The 26,408-nt window shown below is 38.5% G+C and overlaps 1 protein-coding gene across 13 annotated transcripts in view; it reads right to left on the bottom strand.

The window, feature by feature from the left end:
• CDKAL1 (CDK5 regulatory subunit associated protein 1 like 1) overlaps nt 1–26,408 on the bottom strand; it is an 811,149-nt gene that overhangs the window by 784,169 nt on the left and 572 nt on the right. For 7 of the 13 annotated variants that reach the window (XR_007191476.2, XM_026511574.4, XM_048225748.2 and 4 more), the window contains exons 2-4: nt 26,025–26,063; nt 11,095–11,269; nt 9,213–9,325 (exon numbers count right to left, since the gene is read on the bottom strand). Coding sequence is in view for 10 of the 13 variants with exons in the window: in XM_026511574.4 (XP_026367359.1) it covers nt 9,213–9,325; nt 11,095–11,269; nt 26,025–26,063 (327 nt within the window). In the remaining 3 variants the exon portion in view is untranslated. The remainder of the gene's footprint in view (nt 1–9,212; nt 9,326–11,094; nt 11,270–26,024; nt 26,064–26,408) is intronic. The other 6 variants (XR_007191477.2, XR_007191478.2, XM_048225746.2 and 3 more) reach the window with 1 other exon arrangement.

Below are 26,408 nucleotides of genomic sequence, written 5' to 3'. Positions count from 1 at the left end.
TTGTTCTCTATCTTCAGGTACAATCTATATAAAATTAGAAATAGAGATGAACGTGTTTTATGAACTGTAACACACTATACACAGGTAAATAATAGCAGTGATGGTTAAGGAATAAGGCGGCTAGATTAAAGAGCTCTATGTGGAAGACCCAAGCCCTACACTAAGACAGCTGATGATTATTTCACTGAATTCCACTAGAGAATTCTAGAATACGAAAATCAAGATGTTTCACTTGGGGGTTGGGGAGATGGGCAAGCGGGTGAAGGAGTATAGGAAATACAGACTTCCAGTTATGGAATGAGTTAGTCACAGGAATAAAAGGTACAGCATAGAGAACACAGTCAATGGTCTTGTAAGAGTGTTGTATGGTGACAGATGGCAGCTTCACTTGTAGTGAGAAGAGCAGAACATAACAGAGCTACCAAATCACTATGTTGTACACCTGAACGTAATTAACAGGTGTGTCAACTAAAACTTAAAAAAACTTTAACTAAAACTTAAAAAAACTTTAACAGAAATAGAGTACCGGGGCACCTGGGTGGTTTAGTCGTTAAGCGTCTGCCTTTCGCTCAGGTCATAATCCCAGGGTCCCGGGATCGAGCCCTGCATCAGCGGGAAGCCTGAGTCTCCCTTTCCCACTCCCCCTGTTTGTGTTCCCTCTCTCGCTGCCTCTCTGTCAAATAAATAAATAAAATCTTTAAAAAAAAAAAAGAAATAGAGTACCAGTGTTCACATATTACTGTGAAGATTAAATGAAGGAATATGGAGAAGGCCCTTGGCATGGGGCCCAGCACATGGTAAACCCCGAATGAACATAGGCAATTACTGCTGATCGAAGCAAAAAAGAAAGATGTTATATTTATGTTCTACCAGTAGATGACTTTACAGTTATGATAAAGGAGGGGGAAATGGACCCGGTAGCTGTCAGCCAACAGTGCTATCTATAACTAAAGAAATAGCTTACTTCCGACTCCCAACACAGCGCTGAAATTAAGAAACTGAGCATATTCCTGAGGTATGGATTCCAGTGGTTAAGTATCCTCCTCCATTCTCCCCTCCAAAACAACAACAACAACAAAAAGGCTTCTAATAAGAATTGCACGTAAGAGTCCTAAAAGTCTTTCAGGAGAAATTTCAAAATGTTGGGCAGCAAAAAAATAAAAAATAAAAAGCAACGAACAAACAAACACAACCTATCTAATAAAACCTATCCAATATTAGGTTTCCATGCTGACCTGCCTTCAAATTATCAAGCTTGAGTGACTACACGGTATAAAGCAAAAGAGCAGAGCCGTGCTGACAGACAGCTATGTCTCAATGTCCGCTCTAGCACATAGTAGTTGGGTGAAGGTGTGTAAATCATACGTCTCCCTTCTCCCAGTCTCAATCTGCTGGTCTTAAAATATGCAGGAGCCTCTTGCCAAAGTTACTTCATTTGATCCTTGCAATAACTTATGTGAAATGCCTAACACATTATAGACTTTCAACTAATTCAACTTCCTTGCCTGGAAATGTATACAAAAATCCTGATTTCACTTAGAATTAGCTGGCACAAAATACAGTGTCACCTAAGAGAAGCAAAATACACATTTTCATTTAGTTTCATTTTGAAGAAGGTGGAGGTCCACTGCTTTTTCAGCTTCCCACAGAATGAGTCTACACATCTTAGTATCTTTTTATTATACAGGTAAGCTCAAGATATTAATGTGAAATGTCCTTGAATGTATTCCTTACACAAACATCTGTGTATATCAATCTAATATATCCCATTAATCTCAGTCTTAAAATTTAAAGCTATTTCAAATTAAATGGCCAGGTCCAGGAAACATGCCTCCACTTTGGACATTCAATTATAATATTATCTCCTATACCATATAAACTAGTACTTATTTCTACAAGGACATTAATTTTCTTAATTCTAACATAAAATGTTATATTCTGATAGATGCAAAAATCCTCAACAAAATATTAGCAAACCAAATCCAACAATACATTAAAAAAAAAAATCATACACCACAATCAAGTGGGACTTGCTCCCCAGATGCAAGGGTGGTTCAATACTCACAAAACAATCAACAATCAATGTGATATGTCACATCAGTAAAAGAAAGGATAAAAACCACATGACCATTTCAATAGATGCAGAAAAAGCATTCAACAAAATACAGCATCCATTCATGATAAAAACCCTCTGCAAAGTAGGTCTAGAGGGAACGTACCTCAACATAATGAAGTCCATATATGAGAAACCCACAGCCATGATACTCAATGGTGAAAACTAAGAGCCTTTCCCCTAGGGTCAGGAACAAGACAAGAATGTGCACACTCACCACTTTCATTCAACACAGTACTGATGTCCTAGCCAGAGCAATCAGAGAACAAAAAGGAATTTAAAAAAATCCAAATTGGTAAGGAAGAAGTCAAACTCTATCTGTAGATGACATGATACTAAATTTGGAAAACCTAAAATATTCCAACAAAATACTACTAGAACTGATAAATGAATTCAGTGAAGTGACAGGATACAAAAGCAATGTACAGAAATCTGCTGTATTTCTTTGCACTAATAATGAAGCAGCAGAAAGTGAAATTAAGAAAAAATTCCATTTACAATTGCACCAAAGACAATAATATATCTAAGAATAAACTTAACCAAAGAGGTAAAAGACCTATACTCTAAAAACTATACAACAGTGATGAGAGAAAGTCAAGATGATCAAAGAAATGGAAAGACATCCCATGCTCATGGGTTAGAAGAACACTGTTAAAACGTCTGTACTATCCAAAGCAATCTAAGATTTAATGTAATCCCTAGCAAAATATCAACAGCATTTTTCACAGAAGCAGAACAAACAACCCTATAATTTGTATGGAACCACAAAAGACCCTGAATAGCCAATGCAATCTTGAAAAAGAAATATACAACTGGAGGTATCACAATTCCAGATTTCAAGTTACATTACAAAGCAGTAGTAATTAAAACAGTATGGTACTGGTGCGCCTGGGTGGCTCAACTGGTTAAGCATCTGCCTCTTGGTTTCAGCTCAGGGCATGGTCTCAGGGTCATGGGATCAAGCCCCATGATGGGCTCCACACTCAGCGTGGAATCTGCTTGTCCCTCTCCCTCTGCTCCTCCCCCTGCTTATTCTCCCTCTCTCTCAAATAAAATAAATAAACTCTTAAAAGAAAAACAGTATGGTACTGGCATAAATACACAGACATAAATCAATGGAACAAACCCAATAATAAACCCACAATTATATGGTCAATCAATTTTCAAAAAAGGAAGAATAAATATCCAATGGGAAAAAGACACTCTCGTCAACAAGTGGTGTTGCAAAAACTGGACAGCAACATTCAAAAGAATGAAACTGAACCACTTTCTTACACCAGACACAAAAATAAACTCAAGACCTAAATATGAGACCTGAAACCATAAAAATCCTTGAAAAAAACACAGGCAGTAATTTTTCTGATATCAGTAAAAGCAACATTTTTCTAGATAGGTCCCTTGAGGCAGGGAAAATAAAAGCAAAAATAATCTCTGGGGACTACATCAAAATAAAAAGCTTCTGCACAGCAAAGGAAACAATCAACAAAACTGAAAGAGAACCTAGAGAATGGAAGAAGATATTTGCAAATGACAGATCCAAAAAGGGTTAGTATCCAAAATATATAAAGAACTGATACAACTCAACACCCAAAAACAAATAATCCAATTAAAAAATGGGCAGAAGACATGAACAGACATTTGTCCAAAGGCAACAGAAAGATGGTCAACAGATACATGAAAAGATGCTCAACATCACTGATTATCAGGGAAATGCAAATCAAAACTACAATAAGATATCACCTCACACCTCTGAGAATGGCTAAAACCAAAAACACAAGAAACAACTAGTATTGGCAAGGACACGGAGAGAAAGAAACCCTCTTGCACTGTTGGTGGGCATGCAAACTAGTGCAGCCACTGTGGAAAACAGTACGGAGGTTCCTCAAAAAATTAAAAATAGAACTACCCTATGATTCAGTAATCACACTACTGGGTTTTACCCAAAAAATATGAAAACACTAATTCAAAGGGATACATGCACGCCTATGTTTATAGCAGCATTATCTACAACAGCCAAACTATGGAAGCAGCCCAAGTGCCATTGATAGGACACACACATAGGAATATTATTGAGCCATAAAAGAGAATGAAATCTTGTTATTTGCAACAACATGGATAGAGCCACAGAGTATCATGCCAAGTGAAATACGTCAGTCAGAGAAAGACAAATACCATATGATCTCGCTCATATGTGGAATTTAAGAAACAAAAAGAGCAAAGGATAAAGAGACAAACCAAGAAACAGTCTCTTAATTAGAGAGAATGAACTGATGGCTACCAGAGGGGACGTGGGTAGGGGATGGATGAAAAAGATAATAAGGGATTAAAGAGTACACTTACCATGCTAAAAAAATAAATGTTATTTCTGACTTGACATTATCACAAAGCATTTCTAAAGTATAAATTGTGAAAGCTTGTTTAACAAAGAGGTCCTACTTCACTGTATCCTAAAAGAATACATTAAGAGCTTGACCACTTACTATTAACTTCTAAGATATAACACACAATATGAAGGCTTTTCCTCTGCCAAAAACCAATAAACTTTTCATCTGCTGGAATCCATGTCTAGTTCATTTTCACGTCTTCACACCTCCTAGCACTATATACCCTGTAACACACATCATGTTCAGACAGCATTTGTGGAATGAATAAATGATAGACAAATATACAAAGGAACTATCAAGAACTGTAGAAGCCAGCAATTCTTTTTCAAGATTTTATTTATTTATTTGAAAGAGAGAGAGATCACAAGTAGGGTAGAGGGGTAGAGGGAGAAATAGACTCCACGCTGACCAGGGAGCCTGATGCGGGACGTGATCCCAGGACACCGGGATCACAACCAGAGCCGAAGGCAGACGCCCAACCAAGACACCCAGGCACCCAAAGCCCAGCAATTTAAAAATGATTTCTCTGAAACTGGGGGGCACCCAAGCTAAATGCCCTATTCCCACCCACATAAGCTTATCACAAATATTCCATGTATATAACTCACATTTTTCTCTTATGTCTATGAACTAGAACCTCAGTCAATGGCCTTGTAATGGACTCTTTTCCCCTAACCAAAAAGCACATGCTATGTTCAATCACAGCAGGCACAGCTACAAATAAAACACCTCTTTCCACATCTCTTCTCCCTCCAATATCTCTCTATCTAAAATATCTCTAGGGGCACCTGAGTGGCTCAGTCGGTTAAGCATCTGCCTTCAGCTCAGGTCATGATCTCAGGGTCCTGGGATCGAGCCCCGCGTAGGGCTCCCTGCTCAGCATGGAGTCTGCTTCTCCCTCTGCCTCTGCTGCTCCCCCTGCTTGTGCTGTCAAATAAATAATTAAAATCTTTACAAATAATAATAAAATAAAATAAAATATCTCTAACATATCTCTACCTAAATGAGAGTTGTCCCTAAAGCAGTCACCTTAGGAGACCATGCCTTTATTCCACTACTGGACTAAGCAATGGTTATGAATTCTTTGATGAAATTATGTGAGTTGTGAGATTCTGAAGAGACCCAAAAACCATAAGAATCACAGCTATAAACATTTTCTGAGACTCTTCTATAACAGTTTTCAGAATCAATCAAGATTTAAAAAAATTACTTACTTTATCTAAAATAGCATTGTTCAACATCATATCACATATTTCATTTATTATGTATCATCTTCGAATGACCTGTGACCACTCTAACATTACATGCACCCTGAAGAGATGAAGATCAGCCACCAACACCAATTGAGGACACTGAAAATACTTCCCCAACACCTCCAAAGAAATGACCCAAAGGCAGCATTACTGGGGGGAAAAAAAAGTTCAGTCTACAAAAATTGCTTATTTGAAGAAACAACACTCATGGAATGTATGCATTCAAATCGTGTTTCCTTATAAAGCCGTGGTACTGATGGGGACAGTTTCACTGCTTTCCACGGCACCTGCTGCATCACGCATCCATGTATCCATGATACAATCAACTGTTCTGAGTTTGAGGGAATGATATCATTTCTCCTTGGTAGGTTTCATTCTTTACAAGCGAACATTATTTTATAACTTATGAACCACCTTTTCCCTCAAAATAGAAACAGTTAGAGGCATTGGAGGGGCACCTGGGTGGCACAGATGGTTAAGCGTCTGCCTTCGGCTCAGGTCATGATCTCAGCGTCCTGGGATCGAGCCCCATGTCAGGCTCCCTGCTCAGTGGGGAGTCTGCTTCTCCCTCTGCCTCTGCTGCTCCCCCAGCTTGTGCTCTCTGTCTCTCTCAAATGGATAAATAAAATCTTAAAAAAAAAAAAAAAACACATTGGGCAAGAGCTAACACCTCAGAGTAAGCCTCTATGAGATTTCCCTATGGAATAATTACATTTCTGGATTCACATAGTTAAAAGCAATTTCAAGTATATACCCACATAATTTCTCTTTTGTCCCCAAACAGTAAAAATATCTATTATTGGTAATTGAGAGCTAATTCTGAATTTCTTATATACTGTTTCCAAAAATCTCTGCATACATTTTACATAATCTATATTTTATACCTACTTCACATCAATTATAAAGTTAAAAGAAAATATTTTAGGTCTATACTTGATAAATAAAACATTTTAAATTATTTAGCAATAATAATTTTTATAAACTCCCACCATTCCACACTAATGAAAGAGACTACTGGCACAGATAACCCAGAAATCATTCATCTCATATATTTAATCTAAGAATAGAACCTATAGAGATTTCCTTTAAATGTCTTACAGAAGCTACTACTGTTCATTCTTCCTGGGCTACAGCACCTGACCAGTAAGAAAAGTGCCTCCACAGTCAGCTGCATACAAGTTAGACTAGAATTAAACACAGACTATAAATTTCTAAAGTGGGGACAATCAGCAGTACATAATGTTAATACTAATATATACAGGTAATGCAACTATATAAAAGTAATACACCACATTAATAAGAAAAATAAATTTCATATTTGAGTGACACTCCCTTAATCTTCCTTTTCCACTATTCCCAAATAAGCAGCTAAAACTGAGTATACATAACAAAACTTAGTATTCTTGTATAAACACATCAGGACTACTGTTTTACCTTTATTATTTAGAAAGGTATTGTAATGAGACCAAATACAAACTGCTAACGGACTAAAATTTAAGTTAAAATGGGTTAGATATTTAATACCACCAGGGAGAAGTCAAGCTCGTTTTTTTAAATGTTTTAGGAAATTACCTCATAGGCTACTGTCCGAGTAACCAAACTGCACCATCAGGATGTATAGGCAAACCTATACTAATTTACACTAAAAACTACTAATGAATACAGAAAAATAATGCTTTTTTTTTAGAGAGAAATAATTCTAAAAGCACATTTTGATACTTTTATCCAAAGAACAAATTATTAAGGGTGATTTCGCTAAGGAATAAGTTATCAAAAACACAGAGTTAAGACATTAGGATCATTTAGTTGCTGAAGGACAGACTGCTAGGAAAGAAGTTCCAAACCTCCCAAATTCTCATGGTACACACTGAGGCTAGGACTTTGCCAATCACACAGAGGTGACTATAAGCTCCAGAACAGTGGTGAAGAGCAGTGTTTTGGAGTGACAGAGGCTTCGCTGGGTGATAGAAGGTAGGACACAATCCCTCCATTCTGACTTGTGAAGTACGGATGCCAATATTTCCTCATCTCCCAAAAACTAAGTAAGCTAATATATAGAAAGCACTTGGCCAGTGCCTGCGCAAAGCATTCAAATGATGGCCCCATTTAATATACGTGCAGATAGATACAGTAACACAGAGGTGTGTACATGCTGGTTACTATACGTATTTCCCAGCTCAGTCCACTGAGAGCACCTAGGAGCATGGACACTTCACGGTGGCGGTGAGCACACCTAGTGTCCACGGTTCTCGTTTCGCTCTGAACACCCTTCTTCTTATGAAAGGGATCAGGACTTCCTGGAGAAGTGGTTGCTTCCAAGGCTGGGGAAGGGAAAATACAAGACTAGAACATCTTGTAGTATCAGAAAATAAGGAAGTGCTCAAAAAGAATGGGGGCACGTTGAGAAGACACAGGAGCCAGCCTGAACAAGGCCCTGTAGCCAAAGCCAGAACAATATGAGCAGCAGAATTAATAATGACAGTGTTCGACCATAACCCACAGAATAGAAAAATCAATACGTAAGTCCATATGGATACATATAAATAAAACAGGGGAGAAAGGATAGTCTTTCCTTACAGAGGAATCCCAATGAGTAAGTGTAGAAGAAAAGAAAACAGATAATCACCACTCAACAAACAGTAATGACTGTTGCAAACAAGTTCCATGGACAGAAACTAAAATTATCAAGATACCAAAATTAGTAGAGAAAAGGTTGAGGAGAAATAGGATATTTACTAATTACAATGAGAAAAAATATTTACTTTACTATGGAGAAGTCTGGAAGACACAGTCCACTGGTGATAAGACATACTGATTCATTATAAACTCCCTGATATGATGCATTGAGAACTCAATGTGCCCTTCTTGCCAAGACTGCATACATAACCTTACCGTAATCATGAGAAAACATCCGACAAACCCAAGTTGAGGGGCATTCTACACCGTAACTAGTAACTCACTGGTTTTCCTCAACAGTCCACAGACATAAAAAACAAGAAAAAATTGAGGAACTGTCACAGACTGAAGGAGGCTAAGGAGACATTACAAATAAACGAAAAGTGAGATCCTAGATTGGATCCTGCAACAGAATGTATATGGGAAAACTGGCATAAATCAAATAAGATACGCAGTTTAGGTAGGAGTATTGCTCTAATGTTAACTGCCCAGTTTACTAATTACAGTATAATTATGTAAAATATTAATATTAGGGGAAGCTGGGTAATGCACATATGCAAACTGTAATTTTACTACTTTTCCGTAAGTCTAAATTCATTTCAAAATATTTTTGAAGTATTTTTAAAATATGATATCTGTAATTATCCAATGTATAATAGCTATCATTTTGTTTTGCCTTAAAATCATTGTTAAAATATGCTTTAACTGTTGAAGCTAAAATACATATCTTTAAAAAACTTAGCTCTGAAACATTGAATCAATAAAATACATTATAGATCTCATTACCTGTAATTTCATATCCATAAGCAGCTAGTTGTCCAGCCATGTATTCTCCATCCGAATTATTATGAGAACAACCCCACGTTCTCATCCAAATTTTCTGTATGCCTGGAATGGTGCTATTAAACAATCAATCAAAAAAAAAAAGTTAAGTCTCACCAAAGGATTTTTAGAGCAAAAAAACACAAGATGATTTCTGGGCATATTATTCAAAAACACACAGCAACCCATTCACAATCTATTCATGAAATGCACCAACTTAATCCACAATCAACTGTTATACCAAGTCTATAATCAAAATAAAATAACCACAGAATTCTAAGACTCTCTACATAAAAAGACCTCCTTCTTCTCTGAATTACATTTTAAATTAAGACTCTCTGTATAACAAGATCTCTTTTTGCTCTGAATTGTAGTTTAAATTCAGTACCACTAATGTGCTATCACAAAGTTAAACTCACAGAAAGGTAAATACAAATAACAGCAAAGAAAATGGTTCTAGCAAGAGAAGCAAATGAGGAAAACTAAGTACATCTATCTGCTCACTGACTCCTATATAATAGTTACTATCTTTTTTTTTTTTTTTAAGATTTTATTTATTTATTTGACAGAGATAGAGACAGCCAGCGAGAGCGGGAACACAAGCAGGGGGAGTGGAAGAGGAAGAAGCAGGCTCCTAGCGGAGGAGCCTGATGTGGGGCTCGATCCCATAACGCCAGGATCACGCCCTGAGCCGAAGGCAGCTGCTTAACCGCTGTACCACCCAGGCACCCCAATAGTTACTATCTTTATTTTATAACTTAGATACAAATAGCTGAATCAAAACAGAAAAACTATCACCCTGTAGCATAATTAAAAATACTTCACACATAAAAGTAGAGTTATAAAAATATATTTTTTAGGAAGGAAAAAAAAAAAAAAAGACTTTCAATTTGGACTGCCCAGTCATCTAAAATTAAATAGAAATTACCTTAAAGACATATTCAAAGTACGTTTGATAAACTTCAGTCATTTAAATATAAGAAAGTTTAAATTCAGGGCGCCTGGGTAGCGCAGTCGTTAAAGCGTCTGCCTTCGGCTCAGGGCGTGATCCCGGCGTACCGGGATCGAGTCCCACATCGGGCTCCTCCGCTGTGAGCCTGCTTCTTCCTCTCCCACTCCCCCTGCTGTGTTCCCTCTCTCTCTGGCTGTCTCTCTGTCACATAAATAAATAAAATCTTTAAAAAAAAAAAAAAAAAAAAAAAAAAAAGAAAGTTTAAATTCACAGATTTTTAAAAGCTTACTATTTCATACAAAATAACCAAGTGTACTAAAGCTTTCAACAATTTACTATCTAAACAAATGCAGGCATATTAAAGCTAGACAACTGCATAAGCCTTCCTGGCTAGGCTGTATTAGAATTTCACTCAAATACAGACCTAACAGAATGAACAGCACGAATTTATTTGTGCCCAATGCCTTTAGCCGATCCAGAAGTATTTGTAAATTTGTTAAGAAAAATGAAATACCCAAATCACCATACCACCACTGTCTCATAAGAATTAAAAATTCCAGTAAAAGTTTTAATTTGGAAGTAACACAAGATTCCATACCACCTGCAGTAATATCAGAGATCCTGGGACAGTGGGCGCGACCCCTCCCCCCATGCTTGTGCCAAATAGTGCCCTTGGCCCTGTCTTCAAGAAATGTGCCATCTGATATCTTTTTCTTTTTTAAGCAATTACTTTGCTAAATTTGAAACCATTCAAATAAAAAAATAAATCTACATATCTGCTCTCAAAAGTTCAAAAGACTTTCAGAAAGAGACATTATATATATATACCACATACGGTAGTACCAGTTTCTTCCCTGGTAGGATACTGAACATAATTTCAAAACAAGAGCTTACCTATCACTTGGTGGACTGTTTTCCTCTTGCAAATATTTTTGGGTGTTTCGCTTTCGTGCCTTTGGAACAACATGCTTTCGTGCAGAATGCCTATCTTGTGGCTTTAAGTCTCCCTGTAACACGATATCTTCTATGTCATCCAGTAGTGTGTCGCAGGACGCAGAAGGCATCTTCTCTATCATATAAGAAAGTTATAAAAGGCAGCAGCACATGAGTCCCTGAGAAATCCATTTAATGCAGTATCACCCATGAAACATTCTTGCTGATCTTGAGTCTAATAAAGCCTTTAGTTTAACCTCAGGTTTCCAGAAAACACAAAAGATAAAGAAATGCAAGGAAAGGAAACAATCAGACAAATCCTACTGGTAATGGGACATCCCAAGGTTCACCTGGATCTATCCTCTCAACGGATCAGTATCACGGAGAAAAAAATAAGAGAGAGACTGTTCATGGTTAAGGAGACTCAAAAGCACAACAAAACTAAAGGTAATTCATGTTCTTGATTATATCATACTTCGTCCAACTAGCTGTAAGATATTTTGGGGACAACTAGGAACATCAGAATATGAAGTGGGTGATAGATAATATTAGGATATTACCGTTAAGTCATTAGATGTAAAATACTGTCCTTATGTTTAAAAATCTTATTTCTAACATTGTATACAGGATATTACTTTTTATTTATTATTTTTAGAAAATCTTTTTAGAGATGCATATTAAATACTCGGAGGTTAAATATCATTATACCTATAATTTACTTTAAAACAATAAAAATAGGTAAGACATACAGGAAAACATTTACAAGTCTTAAATCTAAGAAATAGGTGTGTTGGTGTTGCTTGTCCTTCTCTACTTTCCTGAATGTTCAAAATGTTTATAATTAAGAAAAGAAAATGTGGATACAGCTTCCAGGAAGAAAGAACAGACATACTTTTACCTCCCCTCCCACTAAATACAACTAAAACCAGGGACATTATATATAAAATAAACACGAGAAGACTTCGAAAAGTAGAGAGAAGGAGGTAAACTGGCTAGGGACCGGGGAACCCAAGGAACAACACAATGGTGAGTTGCTTGGGGTTTGTTTTGCCTCCTATATCCCAGACTTGAAGCTGAGGAAGCCAGCAACCCAAAAGATGCAGACAATAGAAGCTCCCCCCAACCCCCTGCACAAGCCTGTTCTCTTTGCAAAGAACCAGAAAAGAGGCAGCCTAGTGAAACCAAAAACTTTCAGACAATAACCATTCTACTCCATAAAACGAAACAAACTCCACAAAACACAAAACTTGTACCGCTGAGGATTTATCCAAGACAAATAAAGACATATATTTCCACAAAAGCCTCAACACAAATGTTTATAGCACTTTTCTTTGTAATAGTCAAAACCTGCAAACACCTAGATGCCCTTCAGTGAGTGGAATGGTTACACAAACCGTAGTACATCCGTACCACAGAATACTACTCAGCAATAAAACATGTACTACTGATACGCACCACACCCGAATCAATCTCCAGGGAGTTATGCGGAGTGAAAAGAGCCAAGCCCAAAAGGTGACCTACTCTATGGTTACATTTATATAACATACTTGAGTCCGAAGTAACAAAATTACAGAAATGGAGAACACAACAGAGGTTACCAGGATTAAGCAGAGGACAGGCAGGAGAGAAGTGAATGTGACTATCCAAAGGCAACATGAGAGATCCTTGGAGGGATGGAAATGTTCTACATCCTGACTCTATCAATGTCAGTATCCTGGCTGTGATACTATATTACAGCTTTGCAAGATGTTACCATTGGGGAAAACTGGATAAATCTTATAGCATCTCCACATAATTTTTATTACTGAAAGTGAATCTGTAATTACGTGAAAATAAAATAATTAAGAAAAAAATTACCTGAAAAGTAAAAGGAATATATACTCGAGCACACCAGCTGAGAGTACCACCACTATGTTTAGACATGAAGCAAGTGCTTCACAGGGTCATCCATGAACCATTTGCAATTTCATGAGTTTGGTGGTACAACCATCCTCACAGTTAGAAAAGCTAACTTACCCAAAGAGCAACCACGCCAAACGAGCCCAAGCCCATTTGCTGCGCAGCACTCGACTGCCTGCTTAATGTAGATATACCGAGTGACCACTATTCCTCATCTGGGTTGCCCAAACCAGTGTTAAGGATCCTAATACTCTCTGTTGGTCTCAAGAGTCTCTGACAAATTTTCCCCTCTCGATCCGCCAGATCCCCACCCTTCCACTAACAACTTTCAATGAACAGAGCAGCGTCCCGCCAGGATCATTTTGTGCCCTTTACTGTAATGCACTCTTTACAACTATGACAAATTATGCCCAGTCCATCAGACAAACCTGTGTTCAAAGCTCAGCTAGTTTGACATTGGTAGTAGCAGCAAAAAACTAGAAATAATCAAATCTAAAAAAGACTGGTTAAAATGTAGTTTACATGTATACCAGATAGTCGTGGTGGGACTGCCAATCACAGGCCTCTCCTTCCCTAGACACAGGAATGGGGCAGATGACCCAAGCCTTTAAAGCAACCCATCCTCCTGGCCACAATAATTGCTTCAGGGATGGACTTGACAAGCCTAGCCAATGAAAATCATCAAGAGGACTTCTATGCCAGAGCTAACAGGAAAGATGGCTTCCCTTTTCACTGAAGTGGATAAATTGGGAGGATGTCAAACTGAGAATGCCCTATGGCAGGCAACATGGCATCAAATACCTAGGGAATGAAGCCTAATAGGAGCTGGAGAGAGAAAAAGCCTTACTGACATTATTTGAGCACCTGGATCAAAGCCCTGCTCTGCCCAGTCATGTGAGCCAGTAAGTTCCCTTTGTGGCTTAAATTAGTTTAAATTGGGTTTTCTGCTCTTGCAAATGAGAGCCCTGGCCAACTCAGCAAATTAGAGGAGAAATGAACTAGGTTAATCTTTCTGAAATTGGTTCTATTTATTTGAAATATGAAGGATCAGTGAAAAAAAAAAAGTGGTTCTGCGGTCAAACAAATTTAGGAAACTCTGCCTCCTTAGAGATCCCTAGTATTCATTAGTAGAGCAAAGACTGTGAAAAACTGCAGTAAAGAACCTAAAACTCATTTATCTTAGGAATTTTCTGAAAATTAATTTCTCACAGATCTCTTCTTAATGAGGCTAAAGATGGTACCAAAAACAGAAGGCCTGAATGAAGCAGACCCTCAGATCCCTTCCCACTTTCTGCACAGATGGATGACTTCCTTCTTTTACAGGGAAATGATTCTCTGCCCATGTACTCTGCCTACCAATCTGTTCCTGCAAATAAACGGTCCACCCACCCCCCACCAAGAACAATCCTTCTACTGACTTACTCAAACACAGACTCCCAGCAATGACTCCTCTTCCTGCATCATCACTGTCTCCCCACTGAACCATTACTATCTACATAGAAACATGATGTTATTTCTCCCACTGAAAAAACAAAAACCATATCTTGACCCTACTTCCTCCCCTAACTATCCCAATCATATTCCTCTCCCTTAAAGAAAAACTCATCGTCCTTTTGCAATGATGTGGAATGAGCTAGAGTGTATTACACTAAGTGAAATAAGTCAGTCCGAGAAAGACAAATACCATATGATTTCACTCATACGTGGGACTTAAGAAACAAGCGAAGGGGTTAAAAAGATAAAGAGACAAACCAAGAAACAGACTCTTAACTCTAGAGAACACACTGATGGTCACTAGAAGGGAGGCGGGTGGGGGGGTGGGGGGAATAGGTGATGGGGATTCAGGAGGGCACTTGCCGCGATGAGCACTGGGTGTTGTACGGAAGTGCTGAATCACCATATCGTACCCCTGAAACTAGTATTACACTGTATGTTAACTAAATGGAATTTAAATAAAAACTTTAAAAAAAGAAGAAAAACTCCTGCAAATTCCAATTCAAGATGGTGATGTAGGAAGACTCTGAACTCACCTCCTCCACAGAACACACCAAATTACACCTATTAATAGAAAAACTCCTCCTGAAGAACTGAGGGCTGACTGAGCAACTCCCGAATAACTGAAGACAAAATAGCAAGAGAACAGCAAGAGAGACAGAAACATGGTCACAGAGGGAACCGCCACCACCAACACTGGGAACTGCAGTGGGAAGGGATAGAACTAAAGGACCAGGAACAGACCCCTCTGTCCTTGGGCACAGAAAACAAAAACAAAAACCATGGTTTAAAAGGGCAACTAGCTGGGGCGCCTGGGTGGCACAGCGGTTAAGCGTCTGCCTTCGGCTCAGGGCGTGGTCCCAGCGTTATGGGATCGAGCCCCACATCAGGCTCCTCTGCTGAGAGCCTGCTTCTTCCTCTCCCACTCCCCCTGCTTGTGTTCCCTCTCTCGCTGGCTGTCTCTATCTCTGTCGAATAAATAAATAAAATCTTTTAAAAAAAAATAAAATAAAATAAAATAAAAGGGCAACTTGCAAGGGCGCCTGGGTGGCTCAGTTGGTTAAGCATCTGCCTTTGGCTCAGGTCATGACCTCAGGGTCCTGGGATTAAGCCCCGCATCGGGCTTCCTGCTCAGTGAGGAGTCTGCTTCTCCCACTCCTTCTGCCCCTCTCCTGTTCATGCTCTATCGCTCGCACTCACTCTCAAATAAATAAAATCTTAAAAAAAAAAAAAAAAGAGCAACTCACATATAAAAGAGACCACACTAAAAGTCTGCCACGCAGCAGAGGACCTGCAGGAAAGCTCTCCAGGTCAGAGGGACTGGGGAACTACAGCTGATGCTCCCATACCTTAAAAGCCTAGATCTGAACAGGGTCCAGACACCATGACAGGCAGGTCCAATCCTCCCAATCAGACTGTGACTTCAGCAAGCCCAGGGTCCACAAGTTCACACCAGCCCTAGATGTGCTGGGGCACAGAAAAATCTCCCTCTCCACCTCAAAAGACAAGACTGAAGAAGGGTCTGGCTGCCATAAGAGGTGGATTCCAACACCATAAGTAGAGAGTCCCAATGCCATAACTGGCAGGTCCCGTCGTCACAGAGAGCTTGTGACCTCAGCGAGCCCAGGGTCCACAAGCCCACACCAGCTGCCCTGTGGTGCTGGGACAAAGCAAACAAAAGCTGCAGTTCAGTGTTTTGTATGTGTGTGTTTCAATTTTTACAGTTTAACTTTTTAAAATTTGACTTATTTTGCTTTTTTTTTCTTTTTGGTTTTGTTATTTCTTATTTTTTTTTTAGGATTTGAGAATTTTTTAGATATTTTATTCGTTTATTTGACAGAGAGAGAGAGAGAGAGAGGGAGAAAGAGAGAGAGAGAGCATGAACCAGGAGGAGAGGCAGAAGCAGACTACCCACTGAGCAGGGAGCCTGATGTGGGCCTCGATCCCAGAATCCTGAGATCATGACCTGAGCTGAAGGCAGACACTTAACCCACCAAGCCACCCAGGCGCCCTTCTTATTCCCTTTTCCTTGTCTTTTTTCTTTATTTTATTTTCTTCTCCTTTTATTATTTTCTTTTTTTTTTTTAATTTTATTTTTTCTGCAAAAAGCCACAGTTCAAAAAGGTAAGCACATACAGCCACAGCTCCAGCCAGTCAGCAAAGTCAACAAGAACACACAGTCTGCACAGGGATCACCATACACAAGACCACTCTTTCAACTTTTGGAGAAGTAACCCTTTTGCCTAATCTATAGAAACAAACACAGAAATAAAGCAAAATGGGGAGACAGAGCAATATGCTCCAAAAGAAAAAAAAAAAAAGAAAGAAAAAAAACCTCAGTAAAAGTACTAAACCAAACATATATGCAACATGCGTGATGAAGAATTTAATGTAATGATCATAAAGATACTCACTGGGCTGGAAAAAAAGAGTGGGAGAACTCAGTGAAACCTTCAATAAAGAGATAGAAAATACTGAAAAGAAGCCATCCGAGCTGAAGAATACAACAACCGAAATAAAAAACACACTAATGTAATCAACAGTATGTTAGAGGATCTGAAGAACATATCAGCAATCTGGAAGACAGGGTAATGGAGAGCACACAAGGTGAACAGCAATGAGAAAAGAATTCTAAAAAATGTGGAAAGATTAAGAGATAACATCAAGTGAACAAACATTCACATTAGATGGGTCCCAGAGGAAAAAGAGAGAAAGATGCAGAAAACTTATTTGAAGAATAACTGAAAACTTTCCTAACCTAAGGAGGGAAATAGACATCCAAGTCCAAAAAGCAGAGAGTTCCAAACAAAAAGAACCTAAGGAGGTTCACACCACAGCAAATAATAATTAAAATGTCAAAGGTTAAAGATAAAGAGATAGTCCTAAAAGCAGCAAGAGAGAAACAAAAAGTTACCTAAAATGGAAACACCAGAGGCTATCAGCTGATGGTTCAGCAGAAATTTTGCAGGCCAGAAGTCCAGAGCATGATATACTCAAAGCCCTAAAAGGAAAAAGCCCACAACCAAGAATATTCTACCTGGCAAGATTATCATTCAGATTTAAAGGAAAGATAAAGAGTTTCCCAAACTAAAGATAAAGGAGTTTATCACCACTAAACCAGCCTTATGAAAATGTTAAAGGAACTTCTTTGAGTGGAAAAGAAATGGACATAATTAGACATAAGAAAAAGATGTAGAACAGGACAACATATATATAAAATGTGGAGCAGGGAGTAAAAAGAGAAGGAGAAAAAGAAAAAGGAAAAAGATTTTCTGGGGTTTTTTTTTCCCCAGAATGTGTTTGAACTTAAATGACCATCAAATCAATATGAACTGTTCTTTACTTAGTATGTTATATATGAACTTCATGGTAACCACAAACCCAACCTATGACAGATACACAAAAAAATAAAGAGAAAGAAAGCCAAACAAAACACTATAATACATATCAATCTCAAAGAAAGAGTAAGAGAATGAAGAACTATAAAAACAAGAAAACAAATTTTTAAAATGGAAGTACACACCTATCAATAATTACTTTAAATGTAAATAGCCTAAATGCTCCAATCAAAAGACACAGAGATTGTATTTAAAAAAAAAAAAAAAAAAGACCCATCTGGGGCACCTGGGGCACTCAGCTGGTTGAGTGTCCGACTCTTGGTTTTGGCTCGGGTCATGATCTCGTAGTCACAGGATGGGGCCCTATGTCAGGCTTCGTGCTCACTGCAGGGTCTGCTTGTCCCTCTCCCTCTGCTCCTTCCCCTCAAATAAATAAATAAAATCTTAAAAAAAAAAAAAGACCCTGTAAGAAACTCTCCTCAGATCTAAAGACATATACAGACTGAAAGCAAAGGGATGGAAAAAACATTTGCCATGCATATGGAAGTCAAAAAAAAAAAAAAAAAAAGCTGGGGTAGCAATACTTAGACAAAATAGACAAAGATTGTAATAAGAGACAAAGGGCATTACAAAATGATAAAGGGATCAATCCACCAAGACGATATAACAATTTTAAGTATCTATGCACCCAACACCAAAGCACCTCAACAGATAAAGCAAATATTAACAGACATTAAGAGAGAAATTAATGGTAATACAATAATAGTAGGGGACTTTAACACCACACTTACATCAATGGCTAGATCATCCACAGAAATTCAATAAGGAAACAATGTATCGGAATGACACACTGGACCAGACGGACATACAGATATATAAGAATATTCCACCCAAAAATCACGGAATACACTTTCTTTCCAAATGCACATGGAACATTTTCCAGAAGAGATGACATATTAGGCCAAAAAACAAGCCTCAACAAGTTTAAGAAGGCTGAAATGATACCATGCATCTTTTATGACTATAATGGTATAAAACTAGAAATAAATCACAACAAAAAATCCTGGGAAAAACACGTGAAGACTAAACAACATGATACTAAACAACTAATGGGTCAAAAAAGAAATCAGAGAAGAAATTTAGAGGCACCTGGGTGGCTCAATCAGTTAAGCATCTGCCTTTGGTTCAGGTCATGATCCCAGGGTCCTGGGATCAAGCCCTGTATTGAGCTCCCTGCTCAGCAGGGAGTCTGCTTCTCCCTCTGCTTGTGCATGTGTTCCTGCTCTAAGAAATAAAATCTTTTTTAAAAAAATTTTTTTAAATACATGAAGACAAATGAAGATGAAAAGACAACAGTCCAAAATCTATGGGACATAGCAAAAACAGTTCTAAAAGGGAAGTATATATCAATACAGCCTACCTCAAGAAACAAGAAAAAAATTTTATCTAACTTTATGCCTAAAGGAATTAAAAAAGAAGAACAAAGCCCAAAATGAGTAGAAAAAAGGATATAATAAAGATCAATGCAGAAATAAATGCCATAGAGACTAAAATAACAATAGAAAAAAAAATCAATGAAACCAAGAGCTGGTTCTTTGAAAAAATAAACAAAAGTGAAAAACCTTTAGGCAGACTCATCAAGAAAGGCGGCAAAAGGACCCAAATAAAATGAGAAACAAGAGAGAAGTAACAACTGATACCACAGAAATACAAAGGGTTATAAGAGAATACTGTGAAAAACAATATGCCAACAAAATGAACAACCTGGAAGAAATAGATATATTCCTAGAAACACACATAATCTTCCAAAACTGAAACAAGAAGAAATAGATCATCTGAATAGACCAATTACAAGTAGTGAAACTGAATCGCTAATCAAAAAACAACCAAGAAATAAAAATATAAGACCAGCTGGGTTCATGGGTGAATTCTACCAGACACTTAAACAATTAATACCTATTCTCTTCCAACTATTCCAAAAAACAGAAGAGGAAGGAAAGCTTCCAAATACATTCTATGAGGCCAGCATTACCCTCATACCAAAACCAAAGACACCACACATAAAAAACTACAGGCCAATATCCCTGATGAACACAGATGTAAAATTCTCAACAAAATATTAGCAAACCTCATACAACAATACTTTAAAAAAGATCATTCACCTCGATCAGATGGGATTTATTCCTAGGATGCCAGGATGGTTCAATACTCATAAATCGATGTCATGAACACATCAACACAAAAAGGATAAAATTCATATGACCATCTCAATAAACACAGAGAAAAGTATACGACAAGATTCAACATCCATTCATGATAAAAAAAAAAACTCTCAACAAAATGGATTTAGAGGGAACATACCTAAACATAATAAAGACCATATATGAAAAACCCACAGCCAGCATCTTCCTCAGTGGTGAAAACTTTCCCTCTAAGGTCAGGAACAAGACAAGGACCTCCACTCTCACCACTTTTATTCAACACATACTGCAAGTCCTAGCCACAGCAATCAGACGAGAGAAGAACAGAAGTGGCATCCATATTGGTAAAAAAGAAGTTAAGCTGTAACTATTCGCAGATGACATGGTTCAGTTTCTGTTTCTAGATACATCCCCTAAGGCAAGAGAAACAAAAGCAGAAACAAACTACTGGAACTAAATCAAATGAAAAGCTTTTACACAGCAAAGGAAACCATCCACAAAACAAAAAGGCAACCTACTGAATGGGGAAGATATTTGCAAATGATATATCCAATAAGGGGTAATATACAAAATATATAAAAAACTCAAACACCAAAAAAAAAAAAAAAATCCTATTAAAAAATGGACAGAGGACCTGGACAGACATTTTTCCAAAGACAAGCATGGCCAACAGACACATGAAGCAATGCTCAATATCACTAGTCATCAGGGAAATGCAAATTGAAATCACAATAAGCTATTACCTTACACCTGTCAGAAGGTCTAAAACGAAGACAAAAATGAACAAGTGCTGGAGAGGATGTGAAGAAAAAGCAACTTTGTGCACTGTTGGCAGGAATGTAAATTAGTGCACCCACCCCAGAAAACAGAATGGAGGTTCCTCAAAAAATAAAAAACAGAAATACCACAGGATCTAATAATTCCACTACTGGGTATTTACACAGGGAAAAGAAAAACACTAACTCAAAGGTAGATGCACCCCTGTGTTTATCGCAGCATTATTTCCAAGAACCAAGACATCAACTCTTGCCTAGATTACTGCCATAATTAGTCTCCCCGATTCTACCCTTAACTCCCAAAGGACATTTTCAGCACAGCAGCCAGGGATTCCTTTAAAACCTAACTTCATCTCAAGCTTCAGACTGCCAACGGCATTCCGTCTCAGAGTAAAAAAACCAAAATCGCTGCAAAGATCTGCGAGGACATATATAATCAGCCTCCTGTCACCTCTCTGACCCTCCTTCCTACCATTCCGCTTTTCTTTCCACTCAACACACAGGCTTCCCTGCTAGTTCATACCCACCAGTACGCACTCATCCCAGGGTCTTAGTCTTGTCTGGGATGACTTTGGGACTTTGTTCAAACGTCACCAGTGAAACCTTTCTGAGCAACTCCCACCTCACCGCACACACACACACTTGCTCTCCCCTTCCCTGCCTTGTTTCCGTACCACAGCAACTTCATTTCCCACTTGGAGGTTTTCATTACTTTTTTAAGCTCTTTCTACTACAATATGTACTCCATGAAGGTAAAGGTGCTGCTGTTTTACTGAAAGAAAGCTTTCCTTCTTTTTCCATCCAAGGGCGCATGTGAACAGGGAGGGGCAGAGGGAAAGGGAGAGAGAATCCCAAGCAGGCTCCACACTCAGCAAAGCTGGACACAGGGCCGGATCTCACAACCCAAGACCATGACCTGAGCTGACATTTAGAGCTGGACGTTTAATCAACTGAGCCACCCAGGCTCCCCGAAAGTGAAGGTTTTTGTGTGTTCTGCTCACTGCTTTATCCCAGTAGTGTCTAAAACTACATTTAGCACATTGCAGATTCTCAATAAATACTTTTTTTTACTGTAGATGACCCACTCTAACTAGATATGGCCCCTGGCTACTCCCTCTGACCCAACTATACTAAACCTTTTAGATATTCTCTGAGTATGCCACACTGGTTTCTGACTCAGAGCTCTTCACACTTGTTTTTTTTTTCCTGCCTGGAAGATCATCCCCCAAAAATTGGTATGGCTTGCTGCCCATTTCTCTATTCAAATGACACCTCCTCAGAGAGGCCTTTCCTAACCACCACATCTAAAATAACTACACAGGGACGCCTGTGTGGCTCAGTTAAGTGTCTGCCTTCAGCTCAGGTCATGATCCCAGGGTCCTGGGATCGAGTTCTGCATCGGGCTCCTTACTCAGCAGGGAGCCTGCCTCTCCCTCTGCCTGTTGCTCACCCTGCTTGTGCTCTCTCTCTCAGGCAAATAAAATAAAATAACCACACAGAGACCAAGCATCCACACACACTCACAATGACCTCTAAGCTGACACCATAACTGCAGAACATAATTCCATCCTTCTCACTGCAGTGTAAGCTCCATAAGGAGAAAAGGCATCACCTCTTTCTCACCACTGTATCTATGACACCTATGACAATGCCCAGCATACAGGAGGCACACGGTATTTGTTAACCAAATCAATGAATTAATAAAATGCTTAAGGTAAATTCAGCTAGTCTTTCTATAACATAGGAGGAAATTCTTACACTGGATGTGAAGTTGAAGCAAATACCTAATAACCCTTAGTGTTTCTTCTATCACTATTAGTCTATGAAATAAATAAGGTGAGTGAGAAAGGGTAAAACCAGGTAGTGCCTTCAAATGTTACAAAAGAATGACTGAAGGATTCTGAATTGAAGGACACATTAAAAGCCATATTTCTTAATTACATTTTTTACATCCCATACAGCATTGTGTATGGATCCAAAGAAGGGAAAGAGAACACAGAGAAAGATGAGATGGGTCCACTGAAGTAGAAATACAATATCACACAGTGAGGGAAGAAGAAAACATTGCTAGGCCTCTCATTTTACAGAACTGAAGTCCAGAGAAAGAAAAAGATTTGTACACCGACAGAGCTAGAATTAGAACCCAGGCCTTCTCTCAACACCAAGCTCCCCCAGCTATAGTTCTGCCTCACTGGCAAAGCCTAAACCATGTAAGAGACTAATGCGACGCTAAGAAATAAAGACACTGCAGAAAAAAGGGGCAAAGAAAAAAAACAGTCACTCAAGAAATACAAATAGCCAATAAGCACTAGAAATACTGCTTAAGCACACTAATAGCAAGTGTTTAAACAATAATTATTTTTTTGTGTACCCCACTGACAAAAAAAAAAAGACGAACAAAAGCCCTAGGTTGGCTGAAAGTATGGTAAGACTGGTATATCCCTTCTGGAAGGCTTTCTAGCAATACCTAGCAAACTTTAAAAAATATATATCCTTTGACCCAGCAATTCCATTTCTAGAAATTCACTTTAGAGAAACTAAGGGGACAAATATAAAGCAGAGGATGGTAAATCCGGCTGCATATCATAAGCACGTTAGAACAATCTCACTCATCACTATTAATAGAGTTTTTACTTCCAACAAACTGGTAGAGGGAATTGTTAGCCCTCAGAAATTTATAAATGAGTAATAAGGAAACGAAAGTTTGAGACTAAAAAGAAAGCAAGACAATATTTAAAGGTAATAAGAGGACTATAAAGTTTTTTCTCAAAAGGTGGAGGAATTCAAGTTTGATAAAGGGAAGAAAAATCACCAGTGGAAAGGGAGATACTGAAAACGATGAAAAGAAAAAAGAGAAATATCCTACAGTAATGTTACTTCCATGTGTGATTTATTGGGGAGGTTTTACAGTATCAAATACCCAGGTCCCATTCTGAATTAGAATCTCCGAGAGTGGAATTTAAGGACGTTAACGCAAAACCCTCCCCAGGTGATTCTACTAAACATCCCTGACTGAGATCCACCATTCATCCAGAGGTTCTCAATCTTGAGTGCTCACTGTATTCACCCGAGAAGCTTTTAAAAATTACCAACAATTGAGGGGTGCCTGGGTGGCTCAGTCAGTTAAGGGATCTGCCTTCAGCTCAAGTAGAGCTAATCCAGGGGTCCTAGGACTGAACCCTATGTCAGGCTCCTGGCTCAGTAGGGAGCGTGCTTCTCCCTCTGCCCTTCAAACCCCACCCCCACCCATGCACCTTTGAGCACTTTCTCTCTCTCAAATAAATAAATCTTTAAAAATATACCAACAATTCAGCTCCAGGGCAGTTGAATCAATCAGAGGGAACAGGGGCACCTGGCAGGCTCAGTGGGTAGAGGGTGGGACTCTTGATCTCAGGGTCATGAGTCCCAGTGTGGGACTCAAGATTACTTTTTTTTTGAAGATTTTATTTATTCATTTGAGACAGAAAGGTACAGAGAAAACATGAGCACGGGGAGAGGCAGAGGGAGAGGGAGAAGCAGGCTACCCACTGAACCACGAGCCCTACGTGAGCCTTGATTCCAGGATCCTGGGATCATCACCTGAGCTGAAGGCAGATGCTTAAACATCTGAGCCACACAGGTGCCCCTCGATATTACTTTAAAAAAAAAAAAAATCTTGGGGAACAGACCCTGGGAATTGATATTATTTTTTAAACTTTCCAGTAGTTCTCATGCGTGTAGCACATTGTATATCAAAGTCCTACACCAGTAGTTTTCATAGTTCTTGGTTTCCAGATCAGTATGATTAGCATTACTGGGAGATTTGATAGAAATGAAAAGTCTTGGGCCCCACTCCAGACCTACTGAATCAGACACTTTGAGTAAAGCTCAGCAATATTTAACAAGCCCTCCGGGTGATCTTGACGCGCAATAAAGTTTGAAAATCATTATTCTAGAGTTATTCTTTCATAAAAATCATCTAGAATATTTCTCGAAAATACATGACCTCAGGGGACCTAGGTGGCTCAGTCAGTTAAGCGTCTGCCCTTCGCCTCAGGTCATGATCCCAGGGTCCTGGGATTGGCCCTGCATTGGGCTCCCTGCTCCCTCTCCCCGTGCCCCCCTCTCATGCTCTCTCTCACTACCTCTCTCTCTCTCTCAAATAAATAAATAAAATCTTTTAAAAAAATGCATTACCTCATCAGCTGATTTCAACAAGGGTACCAAAAAAATCCACTGGGGGGAAAGAAGAGTCTTTTCAAAACATAGTGCTAGAACGACTGCATAGCCACATACAATGAAAAAAGTCGAAGCCCTACCTCACATTACATAAAAAATTTAATTCTAAATGGACCACAGACCTAAATTTGAAAGTTAACACTATAAAACTCTGAGAAGAAAACATAGATGTAAATCTGCATGATGTTAGATTAAGTATTATTGGTTTCTTAGTTATGACACCAAAAGCATAAGCAACAAAAGAAAAAATATTGGACTTCAACAAAATTAGAAATTTGTATGCTTCAAAGGACACCATCAAGAAAGTAAAAGGACAAGTCATACAATGGGAGAAAATATTTGCAAATCATATGTCTCATAAACATCCAGATGCAATAAGCACACAAGTCAACAATAAAAGACAAATAACCCAATGTAAAGTACGACAAAAGATATGAACACGTATTTCTCCAAAGAAGGTATACAAATGACCAACAAGCACATGAAAAGATGTTTAACGTCATTAACTATAAGGGAAATGCAAATCAAAACCACAATGACATACCACTCCATACCCACCAGGATGGCGAAAATAAAATTAAATAAATAAATGAATAAATAAATAAAAATAACAGCATTGACTATAATGGAGATTAGACTACCCAGAAAGAAAAAGGTTTAAGAACCAAGCCTTGAGGAACTCCAAATTTAACTGCCAAATATAAGAGAACCAGCCTATAATAGCGACAATCTGTGGGTGAGAAAAGGCAAAGGAAGAGAACATGTCAGAGGCCAACAAGGTCAGTGCTGCTTAAGTAGATGGAAAGAGAACGAAAATTAGATTTAGTGATATGGCATGATATGGAGAGGATGGTATTTCCACAGAACGATGGCGGCAACATTACTAAGAAACTAGGCTTGCCTTTCGGAACTTTCTAAAGCGTAACACTTCTTTCAAGCATAAAAGGTTTGAAATAAATGAGTACCTTGACTATCTGCAATTAGTCTCAAATCCTCTGGAAAGTCTGGAAAATAAAAACTGATTAGAAAAAGCAAGCTCCGACCAAGTTCACAAACCCACAGTAAGAACTCTTTAAAACTAGCTAGAAGAGATTAGACTTCATTAAAGACTGCTTTATACAGCACGGTGAATGATGTTCCCTACTACTTCCAACTTCTTACTGATTGGGTCAGGTGTTTACACCCACCATTATTTGCCAAGATGGTGATCGAGCGTCTGACTACAGTAAAAAACATTACCCAGGAACCAGCACTACAACACATCTGCGTTATTCGAGTAATACCAACTACAAAACGGAAACCAGGCAATGAGATAGGTATACAGATCACCTTCCACCAGAAAAACACGT

The sequence above is a fragment of the Ursus arctos genome, unplaced genomic scaffold (genome assembly GCF_023065955.2).
Source record: "Ursus arctos isolate Adak ecotype North America unplaced genomic scaffold, UrsArc2.0 scaffold_31, whole genome shotgun sequence".
Taxonomy (NCBI): Eukaryota; Metazoa; Chordata; class Mammalia; order Carnivora; family Ursidae; genus Ursus; species Ursus arctos.
The sequence above is the reverse complement of the archived record's forward strand: the minus strand, read 5'-3'. Positions and strand labels throughout refer to the sequence as shown.